The sequence below is a fragment of the Periplaneta americana genome, chromosome 16, assembly GCF_040183065.1.
Source record: "Periplaneta americana isolate PAMFEO1 chromosome 16, P.americana_PAMFEO1_priV1, whole genome shotgun sequence".
Classification (NCBI taxonomy): domain Eukaryota; kingdom Metazoa; phylum Arthropoda; class Insecta; order Blattodea; family Blattidae; genus Periplaneta; species Periplaneta americana.
In genome coordinates, this window is record NC_091132.1 from 114,098,507 (window position 1) to 114,115,005 (window position 16,499).

Consider the following 16,499-nt stretch of genomic DNA (forward strand, 5'->3'; position numbering starts at 1 on the left):
ATCTGTTGTTAATTATTGCACTAGAAATTTGCGAGGTTGATTTTGGACAGGATTTAAATTGAATTATGTTAGTTTTGTTACAATTTAATACCAATTTATTGACTGAGAACCAGTCACATATTTTGAAGAGAATTTCCTCTGTTGAAGATTGGAATGTGTTGGAGTTATTGGCTATAATTACTATACTTGTGTCATCTGCAAATAATATGGGATGACATACATCTTTTATTAGGTGGGCAAGATCATTTATAAACACTAGAAAAAGTAGGGGACCTAATATTCATCCTTGAGGAATTCCATTATTATTAATAGTTCCCCATGTCGATGCAGATTTCATAGTTGTATTGATTTCAACTTTCTGTTTCCTATCTATGAGATATGAGTGAAACCATTGGTGTGCAACACCTTTAATTCCATAATAATATAATTTATCCAGCAGCATTTTATGATTTATACAGTCAAATGCTTTGGATAAATCACAGAAAATCCCTCCAACTTGTAATTTTTTATTAACTGCCTCCAGAATTTTGTCAGTTAAACTAAATGTTGCATTTTCTGTGCCTTTATTTTTCCTAAATCCAAATTGTTCTGGGACTAAAATGTTGTATCTTTCTAGATGACGATATAATCTTTTATACATTACTTTTTCAAAGATTTTGGAGAAGACTGGTAGAAGTGATATGGGTCTGTAATTTTCTGGAGACATTGTTTCTCCCTTTATGAAGATAGGAATAACCACTGAATATTTTAATCTCTCAGGAAATATACCATTGAACATTGAATAGTTACATAAATAACTTAATGGCCCAGCTATAATATGTGAACTCTTTTATATCCAGTACTAGTGGCTTGTGCAGCAAATGCTGCAAACTAAGTTCATTAGACGTTCAAATAAACATTTTCATTTTCAATGAAGAATACCAGACATTCCGAAAGTTATTTGCTTCCATAATAATGAAAGATACTCTCTCTCAAGCCAATACTGAAGAGAACCATGCATATAAATATCTACACCACACCGTCATTAAATATATGAAAAAGAACCAACCCCACTTGATTAATAACTATAAAAATATTTTATTTTTAATAAATTATTATCTTACGTAAGTTGTATAGCTTTCAGTAACATATACTATATAGCCGCCACTCAGTAAAATATAGAAATCAAAATCTCATTTAAGTTATTCTCTACATCTACTTATATAACCCCAAAATGTTTCACTTTCATAACATCAATATAGCATTAATATGTATAATTAATGAAAAATAGTCACATATTGGCATTAACTACAATAATATTTCATTTCTAATGGTAATAATGTCATCAAACCACCTCAAGTTTTGTAGTTTTTAATATCCAATACACAGCTGTACTCAAGATCGATATATAAGAGGTTAGCTCGTAACTATCCGCCAATTGGATGGAGCGAGGGAAAACGTCATCAGTATGCTGCGTTTGAATCTGTAATATGCACAGACAAATAGCCACGTGGAACACATTCATGAATTAACGCCTTTCTACTTTCATAATTCCAATTTGTATCCTACTTTATTACTTATTAAATATACAAAATTTCAAAAGAAAATAAATAAGTACGGTAGCGATATTTAGAATCGTAGTGTATGAAACGTAATTAATTATAAAATATTGTCATTTATAATGTCTATAGTTACCTCAGCAATAAACACACAGAGTTAAAAAAGAAAACAATTATTTTGGCAATATATTTTTTAAATAAATGTCTTACCTTAAAATGAAGTCAGGCACCAGCTGGGTCAGTAGAAGACAGATGTAGGATATTATACTGCTATTTTCAATCACTCGGTACATAGCACAATAATCAGTTGCTAAACTTGTAGTCTGTTGTAAAGTCTTGAATTCAGTACACCAACACAAACAGCACTTCAGATAAAGTTTCAATCCATAGACACAATGAAAATCACCTCAAATCTAACAGAAAAAAAAAACTGAAGTGTACAGTTTCCACTTCATGTAACTAATTTTTTTATTTTTTTTGTTAGTCATCTTTCATGGTCGCCATCTGTTTTTCTTTTCTGTGATAGAACATTTTCTTCTAGCACTTTATTAAGGTATTTTAGTCTTATAAATACCCTTTGCCGGCAAAAGCTTGCAACTAATACCCGAGGAATATCTGGTAGCTCTCTGCAAATAATGTCAGTTGTAGTTTTTACAATACCTTTCCCTAATTTAAAACTATCCCCATGAATTTTCTGAAAGATTACTTCTATTGCATTAACATTCTTCATCCAGGATGCAGACGGTTCAATTAGGCCACCGAAAGATAAACTTCTAATCCAGGATGGCATACTATAAGAATGTATGTTTTTTTCAATTTTGAAAGTGTGGGTGCCTAGTTCAGGAAATTCTCGTTGGTTCTTCTTTGCAATGTAACCAGCGATGTATGCCAGTCCGTCTCCCTCTGATATTTGTTTAATTGTTGGCTCATCTTGTATGTGTTTTTCTTTGTCGCATTTGGAAGAAGCAGTCGAAGAAGTAGAAAGCTGTTCTGCACATTCATTGTCTTCAGTTGAAAGGTTTTCATGAAGTATAAGTTCCTTTATTCTCGCCTGTTTCATAACACTTGACATTACATACTCACTTTCATCTTTCACACAGTTGCTCAAAGTATTTTGATTACTTTGAACAATCCCAGGATTTCTTCCCAGCAATATCATTCTCAACCTATGCAAACTATTTAAGGGCAAAGGGTGATCATGGAGTCCTCCCCTTGTTCTTATTTGGGAGAAAAGATTCTCTAAGCAGTCTTGGTTAAGTCTGTGTGTAAGGATGTAGGATATGTCATATTTAGATGTCATACTAGTGTACAGGCTGCGCAATGAATTCGATGATATAAAACCTTTCTGGAATAACTGTATAGATTTTTTAGACGTACACTTCATTCCTGAGACAACTTTAATTACTTCATCTAGAATTTCATTTTGAGACTGTAGACTTTTGTCATAAGGCTTGGCTGTTTGTAAAAGGGTGCCTGGATTATACGAATTCATTAAATCAAACCAATAACTGACTAACCGAATGAAGTTAGCTACATTTCTTGCTAACTCTGGATTATCTCCTGGCAAATATCAACTGAGCGCTGTACTACTGTATTAGAAAAGAGTTGAGTGGCTAATGAAACATTTTGCCTCTGTTTTTTCACAGTTCAGGTGGGTCGGAGTGAGTTCGTGGCAAGAATTGATTTCTGACTTTGTATTTTCAATTAAATGATACACAGGCTCCTTTGTGATCAACGTCCCATCTTCAAGACAAAAGCCAGTGTCAATAAACCAGTTTCTCATTAATTTAATTAAATGAGGAGCATCGGCGAAGAAGTATATGCGTTCTTTTGAAATCGGATGTAAATAATAAGTATTGTCAATGGTGATACCGAGCTCCTTCCACAGCCCCATATTTCCTCCCCCACAGTCCAACACACATGCTACTACGTCATAATGAATGTCATGCAGACCAATAATAATGTCATCAAGTGTTGGTCTAGTTAATTTTTCGTCAAATCCAACATAAACTGGCTGCTTCCAGTTGCCTAAAAGCCCTCTCGCCATTACTACTTGCATGTACTTGTGCAGGCCTAATATTTCGTCTTCTTTAGGGTCGTATTCATAAATAGTCGAAACTTTCATTTCGTCGAAAGAGAGGATGGTGGCTCTTTCTCTGTTGTCCTTATTCTGTCCACTAATGCCCATGAAATAGATTACATTCTTGAGTAATCCATTTCTTAGATTGATATTAGTTGCCCATCGCTTAAGTGTTAATATGCCTGGCAAAGGATATTTCAGTATCTCTCTCATATATTTATATGCACGAATACTGAAATATCTTAAGGTAAATGCCCGAGCTATTTCATCGTCTGTCCATCTTGTCTTACTTTTTTTCTTTGTAATTATATCTAATTGATTCTTTGTTAAAAAGCCCTCCAATGTCTCCTGAAATTTACCATCGAAATCCGATTTGTATTGATTGATTAAGGCATTTAATTCAGAATTGTTACGTTCAAGATCATTTATTCGTCTTTCCAAATCTGTTATGGTCTCTTTGAACGCCTTATTTTCCTCAAGCAATTTATTGTATTTTCCAAGAAGATTATTATATTTATCAGAATTTTCAGACTTTTGTTCATCGTTGTTTAATTGGCTATGATCAAGATCATCATTGCAATGGCTCGATTGTAAAATCTCATCTACGATTTCTTTATTTTGTTTTCTTTTTAATCTTTCAGCCCGAGGAGTATTTTCAAGAATCGTCGTTTGTGGTAGTAAATTTATGGAAGGGATAGCGCTTTTCTTTAATTTTTTTGGCAGGGAATTTGTCAATTTCGCTTTAATGGTATCATCAAAATCGTCATTAGTAAAATGTTTACTGCAAATCCTTTTATTTTCAGGATTGAATATATCTTTACGGTAACATTTTTGCACCCACAATTTCCTTATTTCTTTTTCTTTGGGGAAAGTAAAGAAAGATATTTTTTCGCCTTGCTTTTTTGCCTGTTCTGAATTGCTCGTGCAAACTGCTACACTACAAATTGTCCCAGTCACTGTAAAAAACTGAAATAAGAACAAAGGAAGAAAGAGTGTAAGATACTGAGAATAGCTTAGTATCATCTGAACCCCAGATTATAAATTTGTATCACTCACCTATGTCACATTACACATCACTTTCACTATTCAGTAAATAAACTTCACACTGTAAAATATTAAACTCGCACAATAAGTATCACAACGATCACAACACTACCTCCTGCATCAGTTCACCACGTGGAGAGGCTACTGCGATTTCGCGGCATACTGATGACGTTTTAGATGGTGCTGCCATCTAACAGGGAAAAAAAAGTTACGAGCCAACCTGTCTATGTACCGATCTTGAGCTGTACCCAGAAAATTATACACCACAGAATCGAACCTGTAAATTAGTTTTAGTAAGTTTAGTTTTTAATAACCAATTTAATTTGAGCTCTAAATATGTCAGCATTCTTGCAGATCATGGCCTTCGTGGAATATTGTTTACTGTAGTGTGTGTTTTGTTTTATTCTGAAATGCAATTAGCTAGTTCTCAAAACTGACGACAGATGGATTTTGGAAAATAGGAAAATTATGTTCAAAAATTGACATTTCACTGAAAACTACTATTTGTCTGAAAAACTTTGAGTTCCAAGTTTCAAAATGTGGGATCATTTATTAAAATCCGTTCAGCTGTTTTCCCGTAATTTCCATTACCAGTTCAAATTATATATATATATATATATATATATATATATATATATATATATAGATGTGCATAACTTATACATAAAGATTTACACTTTATGATATATTCTTTTTATTTCAATTACTTAGTCTACTTATGTAATTAGGCAGGCGTGTCTCAAAGTTTTTCAAAGAATATTGCTTTTCAATTAAATTCTTCTCAATAAATGCATTAAACCATCAAACAAAAAGACTTAATCCTGAAAATAAATTAATAGTACATACTTTGAACAATTTCATCTACATTACACTATTAATGTCATCGTAATGAATTCTGCATCTGTTCTACAGCATAAGCTTATAAAATGTGTAAAGCAACTGTTGTACCATTCACACTGAAATAGTTGTATTTATCAGTTCACTCACATAAAAAATTACGTATTATTTTTCACTTGTATTAATTAGTTTTTTTGGCCACCAGCATAGCTGTCAGCTAGATGCTTGTTTGCCGATCTGGAGTTGTGCTCGGGCACAGGTTCGATTCTCGCTTGGGCTGATTACCTGGTTGGGTTTTTTCCGAGATTTACCCCAACTGTAAGGTCAATGTCAGGTAATTTATGGTGAATCCTCGGCCTCATCTCTCCAAATACCATCTCGCTATCACCACTCTCATCAATGCTAAATAACCTAGCAGTTGATACAACGACATTAAATAAACAATAAAAAATAGTTTTTAAAGTTGATAATTTATTGTTGCATTAAGGTTATGTATGCCACTTTTTTTATAAGAATAGGCAAATAAAGTAAGAGTTATGACAATGGCCCTTGGAATTAATGGTAGGAATTACATTATATGCAAATCAACATGCAAACAGTCATTCAAGCAGAAGACTTGAAAGTTAAATATTTATTTTTGTATTTTGTTTCGTTTTGTATTACATAAATTTAATTACTATTTTATTCTAATGACAGACAAGCCTACTTGTGTTTTGGTTCTTTTCACATACTTACAGTATGTCTCTAAAGAAACCAATGTCATTTAGTCATATCATACTTAAGAAATTCCTTCAAATAGAGCACAATAAACAATATGGAAAAAATAGCGTATTCGAAAATTTATGAAAATATTATTAGTGTACTGGTAATTGATTTGAACATGGCACATTCACTGCCATTCTTAGACTGTGTGTTATGCATCTTTGCAATGAGCAAAATATTCACATATTGGGCTTGTTGCTCTTTACTGCTCATATAATGCATTGCGTAAAATACACTAAATTTTGTTCGAAATTCTCTTATATATGTGTATAGTTTCTGCTAGACAGGCGCGGGTAGCAGAAATGATACTTTATCTTTTCAGGCATCCCATTTTCAGTGTGGTGGAGATAAACGGAGATAAATTTACCACTGCTAAATCACTATTAACATTTTCAAATGTTTGAGAAAGTTATGTGTAATAAATAGATTATATCACTAATTGAAATCCAGCGATATAATAGTTTCAGAGCAGTTTGTGGATTAAGTACTAAATTCTTTAAATTCGGAATTACATGGAGCAATATTTTGTGATTTGGCTAAAGCATTTTACTGTGTAAATCACAATAAATTCATAAACAAACTGAAAGATGTGATCTTAAGTTGGTTTATCAATTTAAGGTTCATTTTTTCTGGTTATTTGCAGGTGATACAAATGTAATTACCTATAGTAATCTCAGATCTCTTGTGACATTTATTGGGACTATTTCGTGAATAAAATAAAAATGTAAATAATATATCCCTAAAATTCACTCATTTGTATATTTATGAATACTTAACCTATTCAGACATTTGAAGTTAAAACAGATGAATATCAATTAATGTATTGCAATAAAGAAATTGGTTATTCAGTAATGCCAATTGAGAAAAGCGAAATACAGGTTTAACAATGTTAACTTTTCTCTTGTTATAACAGAAATACATTTTCATTATCTACTGAAATCATGATTTAATTTAAACAAGTTATAACATAATTACAAATAACCTAATTAATATATTAATTAAATGAACAATTGTTATGAAGTAGTGTCATTTTCTTCAGATACAATGAACATGGAATTAGAAAATGAAGATGATGTGGAAGTAGGATTTTGCACTTTATTTAGTACAATGGATTCATGCTCGTTGATTTATAGGGAAACAGTTGGCGACACTGGCTAAACAAAAGAACGACCATGCGATAAATTGATAGTGATAAATCATGTTGCAAAATTATCGCGATGTATGACTGGTTGGAATTCAAAATTTCATTACACTTCATTGGTCGATAATGGAATGATGTCATATAAACGAAATAGTCTCAAATAAACAATATTATCACTTTATAAACACTTTTAATACAGTATTAAAGCTAATGAATAATTATTGGTAGAGGTAAAGTTGTCCCCTTCACGTGTCATGAAGATCTTTGGAGGAATGAAGGTAGAACTCTATGTTTTCAAGACCTTGGCACTAGAATGAGGAGATGTGATTGGCACTACACTCCAACCATTTTTTACCCACAGGAAAGAGCCAGTACCATTTGATAGGAGGCTGAGTGAACTTCAGGGTCATTCTAACCCAATGTAATCAACGAAACTTAAATCTGCAGATTGCATGTTTTATACATTTACTAATATTTGTTCTGCATTTTTGTAGTAAATAGCATTAACAGCAAGAATATCTGACAATCTTTGGAGTGTATAAGATACCAGTAAATGCTGGACATCATTTTGGACACATAAAACGTTTGCATATGTTGAATCGATCAATGACATACAGTTGGCCATACACTCTTAATGAATTGTTAGTGACAGAAAATCAGAAATGTAAATTATTTATGTATTATCTCTTTATTTTCAATAGTATAGGCTGTTGTGGGAAATATACTGCTGAACTGTGGAAAATGAGGCAAATGCTATAGATGGGTCCTAAATAAAATTATTCATTGTAAATCATTAGCTGTCTCAGTGTTTCATTTGTTGCTGGTTGCGGAAAATAAACTAACACATCATGGCAGCAAGAACTGAAATAGCCTGCTATTATTCCTACAGCAAAATATGTTTGGCAGTGATCACAAATCTGATCAATTAAACCAAAGGAATATGATTTTTTACGTAGTTTTTAAGACGCAGCTAAAAATATGAAGCATGACTCAATTACTAATGCCTCTTCCATAGTACTGCACTACGACCTAGGAAAATTAGAGAATCACACATATAATAGATACATAATCCACCTCAGACTTAAACTGAATAAGTAAGGAAACTGGAACAATAATGTACACATGGGAAATAATTCATCCTGTGTAGCATCTGCATCATCATCGTGTGGATTATTTTTGTGAAATAGGGAAATTGTGAATACAATAGGAACTTAATTACATTATAATGGCTCAATATTATCTTTAATCTCCATATAGAATGAAGGCGTGACATTAGCATAAACAAATAGTAATTATTGTAAAGATTCTACATTCCAGATTCATTAAGGAAATAAGAGATATCTCCCAGACGGATTGTTTTGCTGTCCTATGCATGCATACACACACAACATAATATGAACAATGCACAATATGTACACTCCTCCACATGTAGAAATTTGTTCCCATAAGTACATAGGCTAGGTACAACGAAGAGAAAATTCGGGATCAGATACAAGGAACACAAAGCAGACTTCTGTCATCGTAGGAACAAATCTAAATGGTTGAAAATTGTCATGACTTGTTGAATATAAAAGAAGGCATGAAAATTTAAAACCTATAAAGTAACAATGATGCTAAATTCTATAACAGCAACATACCTTTACTTAATAAACAATTTATGAACGTTTCCAACCCTTTATTCAAAATAGCTAACAGAATTCCTGCATCTAACAGCATGAACCATCCCTCTACATGTGCGTACATAGTCTGGACCATCACTTTGTCAGAGTCAGTCTTTGAAATACAGTTACTGGAAGACGTTGCTGGAACCAACTTACAGCAAATACACGTAAGTTCACCTAGTTTATGTAATCCTATAACATCATAATAGTCAATACATCAATGTTTTAATAAGTAATTACAGTTGTTACCTCCTTATGTTTGCACTATTTTACTGGCCGCATATCAGAATCTACCACATATTGGTGTTGTACACTCAACCATATTCATAATCAACTCATATGCATATTAAATACTTTATATAATTATCATATGTAAATAAACAGCCTTTTGATATTAAGTCATTTAGCCTTTTTTTTTTTTTTTTAGGTTTTATAAGATTCATATATTTGCCTGCTGGATGCATGAATAAAACAATTATGTTAAAATACTAGAGATATGTTGCAAGGAACAAAATGGGCTAAAGCCTAAGAATCCGAACCTTGATTATTATATAATGAAATATGTTGCATAATACAGGAAACGGGATTCCAAGAATAGATGCCAAAGCCTGGAATTACACGAGAAGAAGAGTAATAAATAAAAGTAGAAAAGAAGCAAGAAGAGAATAATGTTATCATCAAAATAAGCAAAACCTATTTCAAAAACACATGTTCATACCTTCTTTTGCAACACCACCAGTCATGAAGATGAACGAGAGAACTATCATTAGGAGTATTTGATGAGCCTCTTCTTCATTAGACCATTTGAACTCCATCAATCCTCCTGGATTTTTAATACCATTTACCAGGATATGATGCTTTGTAGAACCATGTTCAACTTCTATCAGATTCATTCCAAATACCTAAGTGATTTTGAAAGTACATTAATATACAAACATTTATGTAAACAATTTAAATGTTTAAATTACTACTACCAATAAATTTTTTTCTTTGAGCATCCGTCCATTCCTTTCTTACATGTGAATTAATTCGGAGTTTACATTCAAACGATCACTGCTGTTGTTTCATTTCCACAGATTTAATATCTATTTTTGTCCCTAGGGGTCCAGGTACCAAGTAAGTACAGTTACAACAGAGAAGCCACTTAGAGGAGGAAATAAAAAAAAAAGTTTTAAAAATAATTCTTACATGGGAGCTCTTTTTAAAATGACATCTGAAGAAAAGCAGAACCTTGAGAAGCTTGATCACAAAGAAAGTTTGACTCACTTACTTAATGGCTTTTAAGGAACCCGGAGGTTCATTGCCGCCCTCACATAAGCCCACCATTGGTCCCTATCCTGAGCAAAATGAATCCATTCTCTATCATCATATCCCACCTCCCTCAAATCCATTTTAATATTATCTTCCCATCTACGTCTCGGCCTCCCTAGAAAGTTTGACCAGTCATTAATTTTTTTTTTTTTATTTTTTTTTTACTGTTGAATTCTAATTCTCTCAGGTATTACTGTACACTGACAAATCTTTTCTATGGCACTGATGAAATTTGGAGGGTAAATTATTAGCAGTAATTGAATCACTGAAGATGGAAAACTTACAACATTTTCCATTAAGTTCCATATACTATTTGTAAGCTAGTAAGTAATACATAAATATTTTAAGTTACGGAATCAGTGTTAATTCACTTTAAATTAAGTACGTTTGATTCATTCAAAATGTGAAAATTTCATTAACAAAAGAATTAATGCTTTAATAATATGGACGATTTAACCAGCTGTAAAATTTGAGAATATTTCTCCCCATTTCACATTTACTTCAGAATGCTACCATTCTTTCGGGAAGAAAGTAATGTTATGAAAAAGCACTCAACTAAAGCAATGCTATTTGCAGTACTTGATGTTGTAGAATAGTGTGTGTTTTGGATTCGGAAGTATACTTTTGGATATACCACCACGTCTTGGAACTTAACATCTTCGTTTCAGAACCTTAATGTATTCCGAAATGTTAGAGATGTTAAATTCCAGGCTACAGTGGTATACCCAAAATTCTTCTTCTGAATAGTATGTTTGTTCTGTAGCAAACAAATTCATATCAATCATAAAACTTCAGGACTTTTTATATACAAGGGTCACGTACTTTACCCTATGTAGTGTAGTTTGTCTCAGAGGCAATAAAACGGAAGACTCAGAGATTGAGTGGAAGTTGGGCAAGGCGGTTTAGTAGAGGGTTGAAAACACAAGTGGTCCCTTTTAAATGGTCATTTCTTATTGTGTATGGTGCATTCTTCCCTTGCCTTTAGTATTCTGAATGTTGTGTTCAGTGACGGAACTTTTGCATGTTCTCGAGTTCACTGTTCGAAATGTTTCAAAGTGTAGAGGCTTGGTATATTATTTTAAATTTAATTATATTATTTGTGATTTTGATTTCGATGCTACTAGCTGGTGTAGGCAAGCAAGGAAAACCATTACAGTCTGATGCTAGGGAAGTGATGTAATGTCCATAAGTTCTTTGAAGGAGAATTTGATGCATTGGAAAATGGAAGAGAAACAATATCAGTAGCAAATGTGCTGGGAAGAACGGCGGTTGCAACTTGTGTGAAGGAGAACGGTTTCTCGTATTTTAAATGAGACAAAATTAGCAGGAGAAAGTGGAAATGCTCTGTCAACCCCTGGAAAAAAGAGACCTTATAGGAACCAACTAAAACAGTTATAGATTTGTGTACCGGCACTGCTATCCGCCATACAATTTATAACTTACATAAATCGCCAAGTCTTGATGATATGAGGGAAGCTCTGAAGAAGGCAGAATTGTTTGATGGCAGCATATGAGCTCTTCATCAAATATTAAATACCGGTAATATGAAATTTCGCTACGTGAAAAATAATTAAGGGCGAAAAACGTTAATGAAAAGGAGTGACATTGTTATAGAACAATTTCATTTCTTGACAAAAATTAAGGAATTACCATCTACAAACTGTCCAATTATCTATTTATAGGCGACACTTGGATCAATGTTAACCACACTAAAGATAAGTTATGGATGTGTGAAAATTCTGATGACGAACTTGAGTCTCCACTGAATGTTCCTATAGGTAAAGGCCAAAAATTCTTAATGCTTCATGCCGGATCAGAGACTGAATTTATTTCCAATGGCTTATTGTGCTTCAAATCCAAATCGACGAAAGATTACCCTGAGGAAATGGACTGTAGTGTTTTTAAGAACTGGTTCCTAAACTCGCTTCTTCCCAATATACCACAATAGTAATGGACGATGCATCGTATCATTCAGTGGAACTCAATAAGCCCATCTCTTCTACTTCAAAATCAGAGATGCAGGAATGGTTATGTCGTCATGATTATCAGTATGATCCGTACCAGTTTTGTACGACATTATTAAAGGCTTAAAGGATAAATTTAGGACATATGAAATTGACACAATTGCTTCACAACATGGACACACTGTATTGCGTTTGCCGCCATATCATTGTCATTTTAATCCTACAGAGATAATATGGGTTAAGGTAAAGGTAAAGGTATCCCCGTAACATGCCATGAAGGCACTTGGGGGGCATGGTGGTAGAGCCCCATGCTTTCCATGACCTCGGCACTAGAATGAGGTGGTGTGGTCAGCACCACGCTCTGACCTCCTTTATAATATGGGTGCAACTACTAAATATACATAGACCAAGTAGAAATGATCAGGACGAAATTGAAATGCAAACTGCTGAGCGATTTATACCCGAACCCACACTTTCTGAAGTCGAAATTCCGATAGAAAATATGAAAAATTTTAAATCTCCAGGTAGTGATCAAATTCCAGCAGAATTAATACAAGAGGGTGGAAGCACATTATCTAACGAAATTTATAAGCTTGTACTTGCTATTTGGGAAAAGGAAATTGTACCAGAACAATGGAAGGAGTCGATAATCGTACCTATCTTTAAGAAGGGGGACAAGACTAACTGTAGTAACTTTCAAGGAAAATCACTTTTGTTGACGTCGTACAAAATTTTGTCCAATATTCTTTTGAGAAGATTAACTCCATATGTAGATGAAATTATTGGGGATCATCAGTGTGGTTTTAGGTGTAATAGATCAACTATTGATCAGATATTTTGTATTCGACACATAATGGAGAAAAAATGGGAGTATAAGGGTACAGTGGATCAGTTATTCATAGATTTCAAAAAGGTATATGACTCGGTTAAGAGAGAAGTTTTATATGATATTCTTATTGAATTTGGTATTCCCAAGAAACTAATTCGATTAATTAAAATGTGTCTCAGTGAAACGTACAGCAGAGTCCGTATATGTCACTTTTTGTCAGATGTGTTTCCAATTCACTGTGGGCTAAAGCAAGGAGATACACTAGCACCTTTACTTTTTAACTTTGCTCTAGAGTATGTCATTAGAAAAGTTCAGGATAACAGAGACCGTTTGGAATTCAACGGGGTACATCAGCTGCTTGTCTATGCGGATGACGTAAATATGTTAGGAGAAAATCCACAAACGATTAGGGAAAACAAGTAAATAGATAGGTTTGGAAGTAAATCCCGAAAAGACAAAGTATATGATTATGTCTCGTGACGAGAATATTGTACGAAATGGAAAAATAAAAATTGAAAATTTATCCTTTGAAGAGGTGGAAAAATTCAAATACCTAGGAGCAACAGTAACAAATATAAATGACACCCAGGAGGAAATTAAACACAGAATAAATATGGGAAATGCCTGTTATTATTCGGTTGAGAAGCTTTTATCATCCAGTCTGCTGTCAAAAAATCTGAAAGTTAGAATTTATAAAACAGTTATATTACCGGTTGTTCTTTATGGTTGTGAAACTTGGACTCTCACTTTGAGAGAGGAACATAGTTTAAGGGTGTTTGAGAATAAGGTGCTTAGAAAAATATTTGGGGCTAAGAGGGATGAAGTTACAGGAGAATGGAGAAAGTTACACAACACAGAACTGCACGCATTGTATTCTTCACCTGACATAATTAGGAACATTAAATCCAGACGTTTGAGATGGGCAGGGCATGTAGCATGTATGGGCGAATCCAGAAATGCATATATAGTGTTAGTTGGGAGGCCAGAGGGAAAAAGACCTTTGGGGAGGCCGAGACGTAGATGGGAGGATATTAAAATGGATTTGAGAGAGGTGGGATATGATGATAGAGACTGGATTGGTCTTGCTCAGGACAGGGCCAATGGCGGGCTTATGTGAGGGCAGCAATGAACCGCCAGGTTCCTTAAAACCCAGTAAGTAAGTAAAGCCAGATAAAAAATGACGTAGAAAAACATAATACCCAATTCAAAATTAGTAACACTACAGTATTGTTTACAGCCGCAGTGGAAAAGGTGACAGCAGAACATTGGAAAAATGCTTGTGAACATGTTAAGAATATTGAGGATTTTTACTGGGAGAAAGATGGTATCGTAGATAAGGTGATTGATAATTTTATTATAAATTTAGAAGAATCGGACACAGATGAGAGTGACTGTGAAGATCTCTTTTCTACAGATACATCAACTCCATCGAGTTTCGTCACTGTATGGATGGATGAAGTGGCTCCCCTTCTGCCTTCACCATAGTCGTAGAGAGGGTGAGTACTATATCTCTTTCTCTTCAGACAGGGAAAAGATACAGTAAACAGGGAATAAGTCATGGCAACTATTTTTTTGCAGCCAAATCTACATATGAAAATACACAATGTACTTTACCAATAATGTCTGTTACATGGATTACTCAGGAAGTATTGTAGACAAGGGAGAAGAGTAAAAATAAAAAAATTCCATCTATCGTAATAGCGTTGAGCACAATAGTCTGCATGCACATTAACACATTAAGAACATTCAAAGTAATCACCAAGACAATCAACCATTCTGTATCATGTCACCATGCGATTTCAATTTCATACTGAAATTGAAAGCTTCTCTACACGAGAAGACATTGCCAATGCAGTGCAATGCGAGATTACCAGACTGGACAATGGAGCAGCTGATGGTATTCATCGCCTTCCTCATCACTGGCAGCAAACATATTATACATAATATGTTATTTTAGTACTCACCTTATACCTTATTCGCTGTCTTTGCACATACTGTTGTTCATTTGAAGGCAGTAATAAATAAATAATTGATTTCAAACCATTTTGGACATATCCATGACAGACTCTATGAATGTCTTGTAGCAATTGTTCGTCCATCTTACTGTACAAGTATATAATGAATGAAATGTCAATGTCAAATTTTGAAGTAATAACCTATATGGATATTGTTCGTAAATTTAAAATTAAAATCATTTAAGTATTAGAAGAGCTATTTTTAAAGTTAGGACTGTTTTGCAATAAATCATAAACTACGTAACAGTTTCGGTAATGGAGGTAACAATGGCCTATCAGGGTAACTTTGACCGAACATAGAATATATATTTGAATTTTTTATATTTCCCACAAAATATGGTATACCTTAGTAGTTTCAACTGTACTGTGTAAATGGCAGCTTCAGCCAGTAAAACAGTTTAACCAAGTATACTTTCTGAACTAACCTGTAAGCAGCAATACTACTTTAAGTGAATGAATTGTTTGGTAGTGTGAAAAATATTCTGGAAACTTTTATAAGGTGAAACATTATTTTCAGCAGTAAAAATTTGACATGTATCAAGAAAGTTGGTACATACGATTGACGAAGTAATTTAAATTTGAAATTTAATAGATTATTTGTCATAATGATTGTATTTTGAAACATAAGAAAGACTGGACACACATAGATATGCCAGGAACTAGGCCATAAGCAAATTATTCAGAGGAGAAAATAAACCAATACAAAAGGAATGGTGTGAAAACACAGAAGGCAGGAGCTGCATATTATGATATTAGCCGTAGCACCATAAAAAATAAACTAAAAGGCAACCTTAATGCAAAAGCAGACCGGCCAACAATATTAACACATGAAGGAGAGGATGTATTTGCAAAACATCTCGAAAAGATGGCAGAATTTGAATTTCCTATGGGCAAACAAGAGATATGAGTGAAATAAAGAGCTATCTTGACAAAACAGGCTGCATAGTGACTAATATGCCTAATTACAAGTGGGCAAAACTTTTTCTAAAACATCATCCTAACCTGACAGTCCGATTATGGAGTAATATTAAAAAGAATCGCGTAACCATTTACACAGAGATTATCAATTAATATAATAATATAAAATAATCATTTCCATTATGACCTGCAATTATGCACTGTTCTTAATTAAATTGTCATGTGAGTATCATTTTAGTACATTTCATTGTAGGCCTAACACTTTGGTAAACCAGCACTCACTTTGGGATTACAGTGCCAAGATGATCTTAAATACAGTGTACTCTGCAAGTTGGAAAGTTGGGGCAAAGTTACTCCATGTCAAGATAACATTGCTCAATATTAAAAAAATTATGAACT

The 16,499-nt window shown here is 33.6% G+C and overlaps 1 protein-coding gene across 4 annotated transcripts in view; it reads right to left on the reverse strand.

Annotated features, from left to right (window-relative positions):
* The window catches only part of MAGE, a 52,605-nt gene that overhangs the window by 25,014 nt on the left and 11,092 nt on the right, over positions 1-16,499 (reverse strand). For all 4 annotated transcript variants that reach the window (XM_069812824.1, XM_069812820.1, XM_069812821.1 and 1 more), the window contains one exon: positions 9,782-9,965. In XM_069812824.1, coding sequence (XP_069668925.1) covers positions 9,782-9,965 — 184 coding nt within the window. The remainder of the gene's footprint in view (positions 1-9,781; positions 9,966-16,499) is intronic.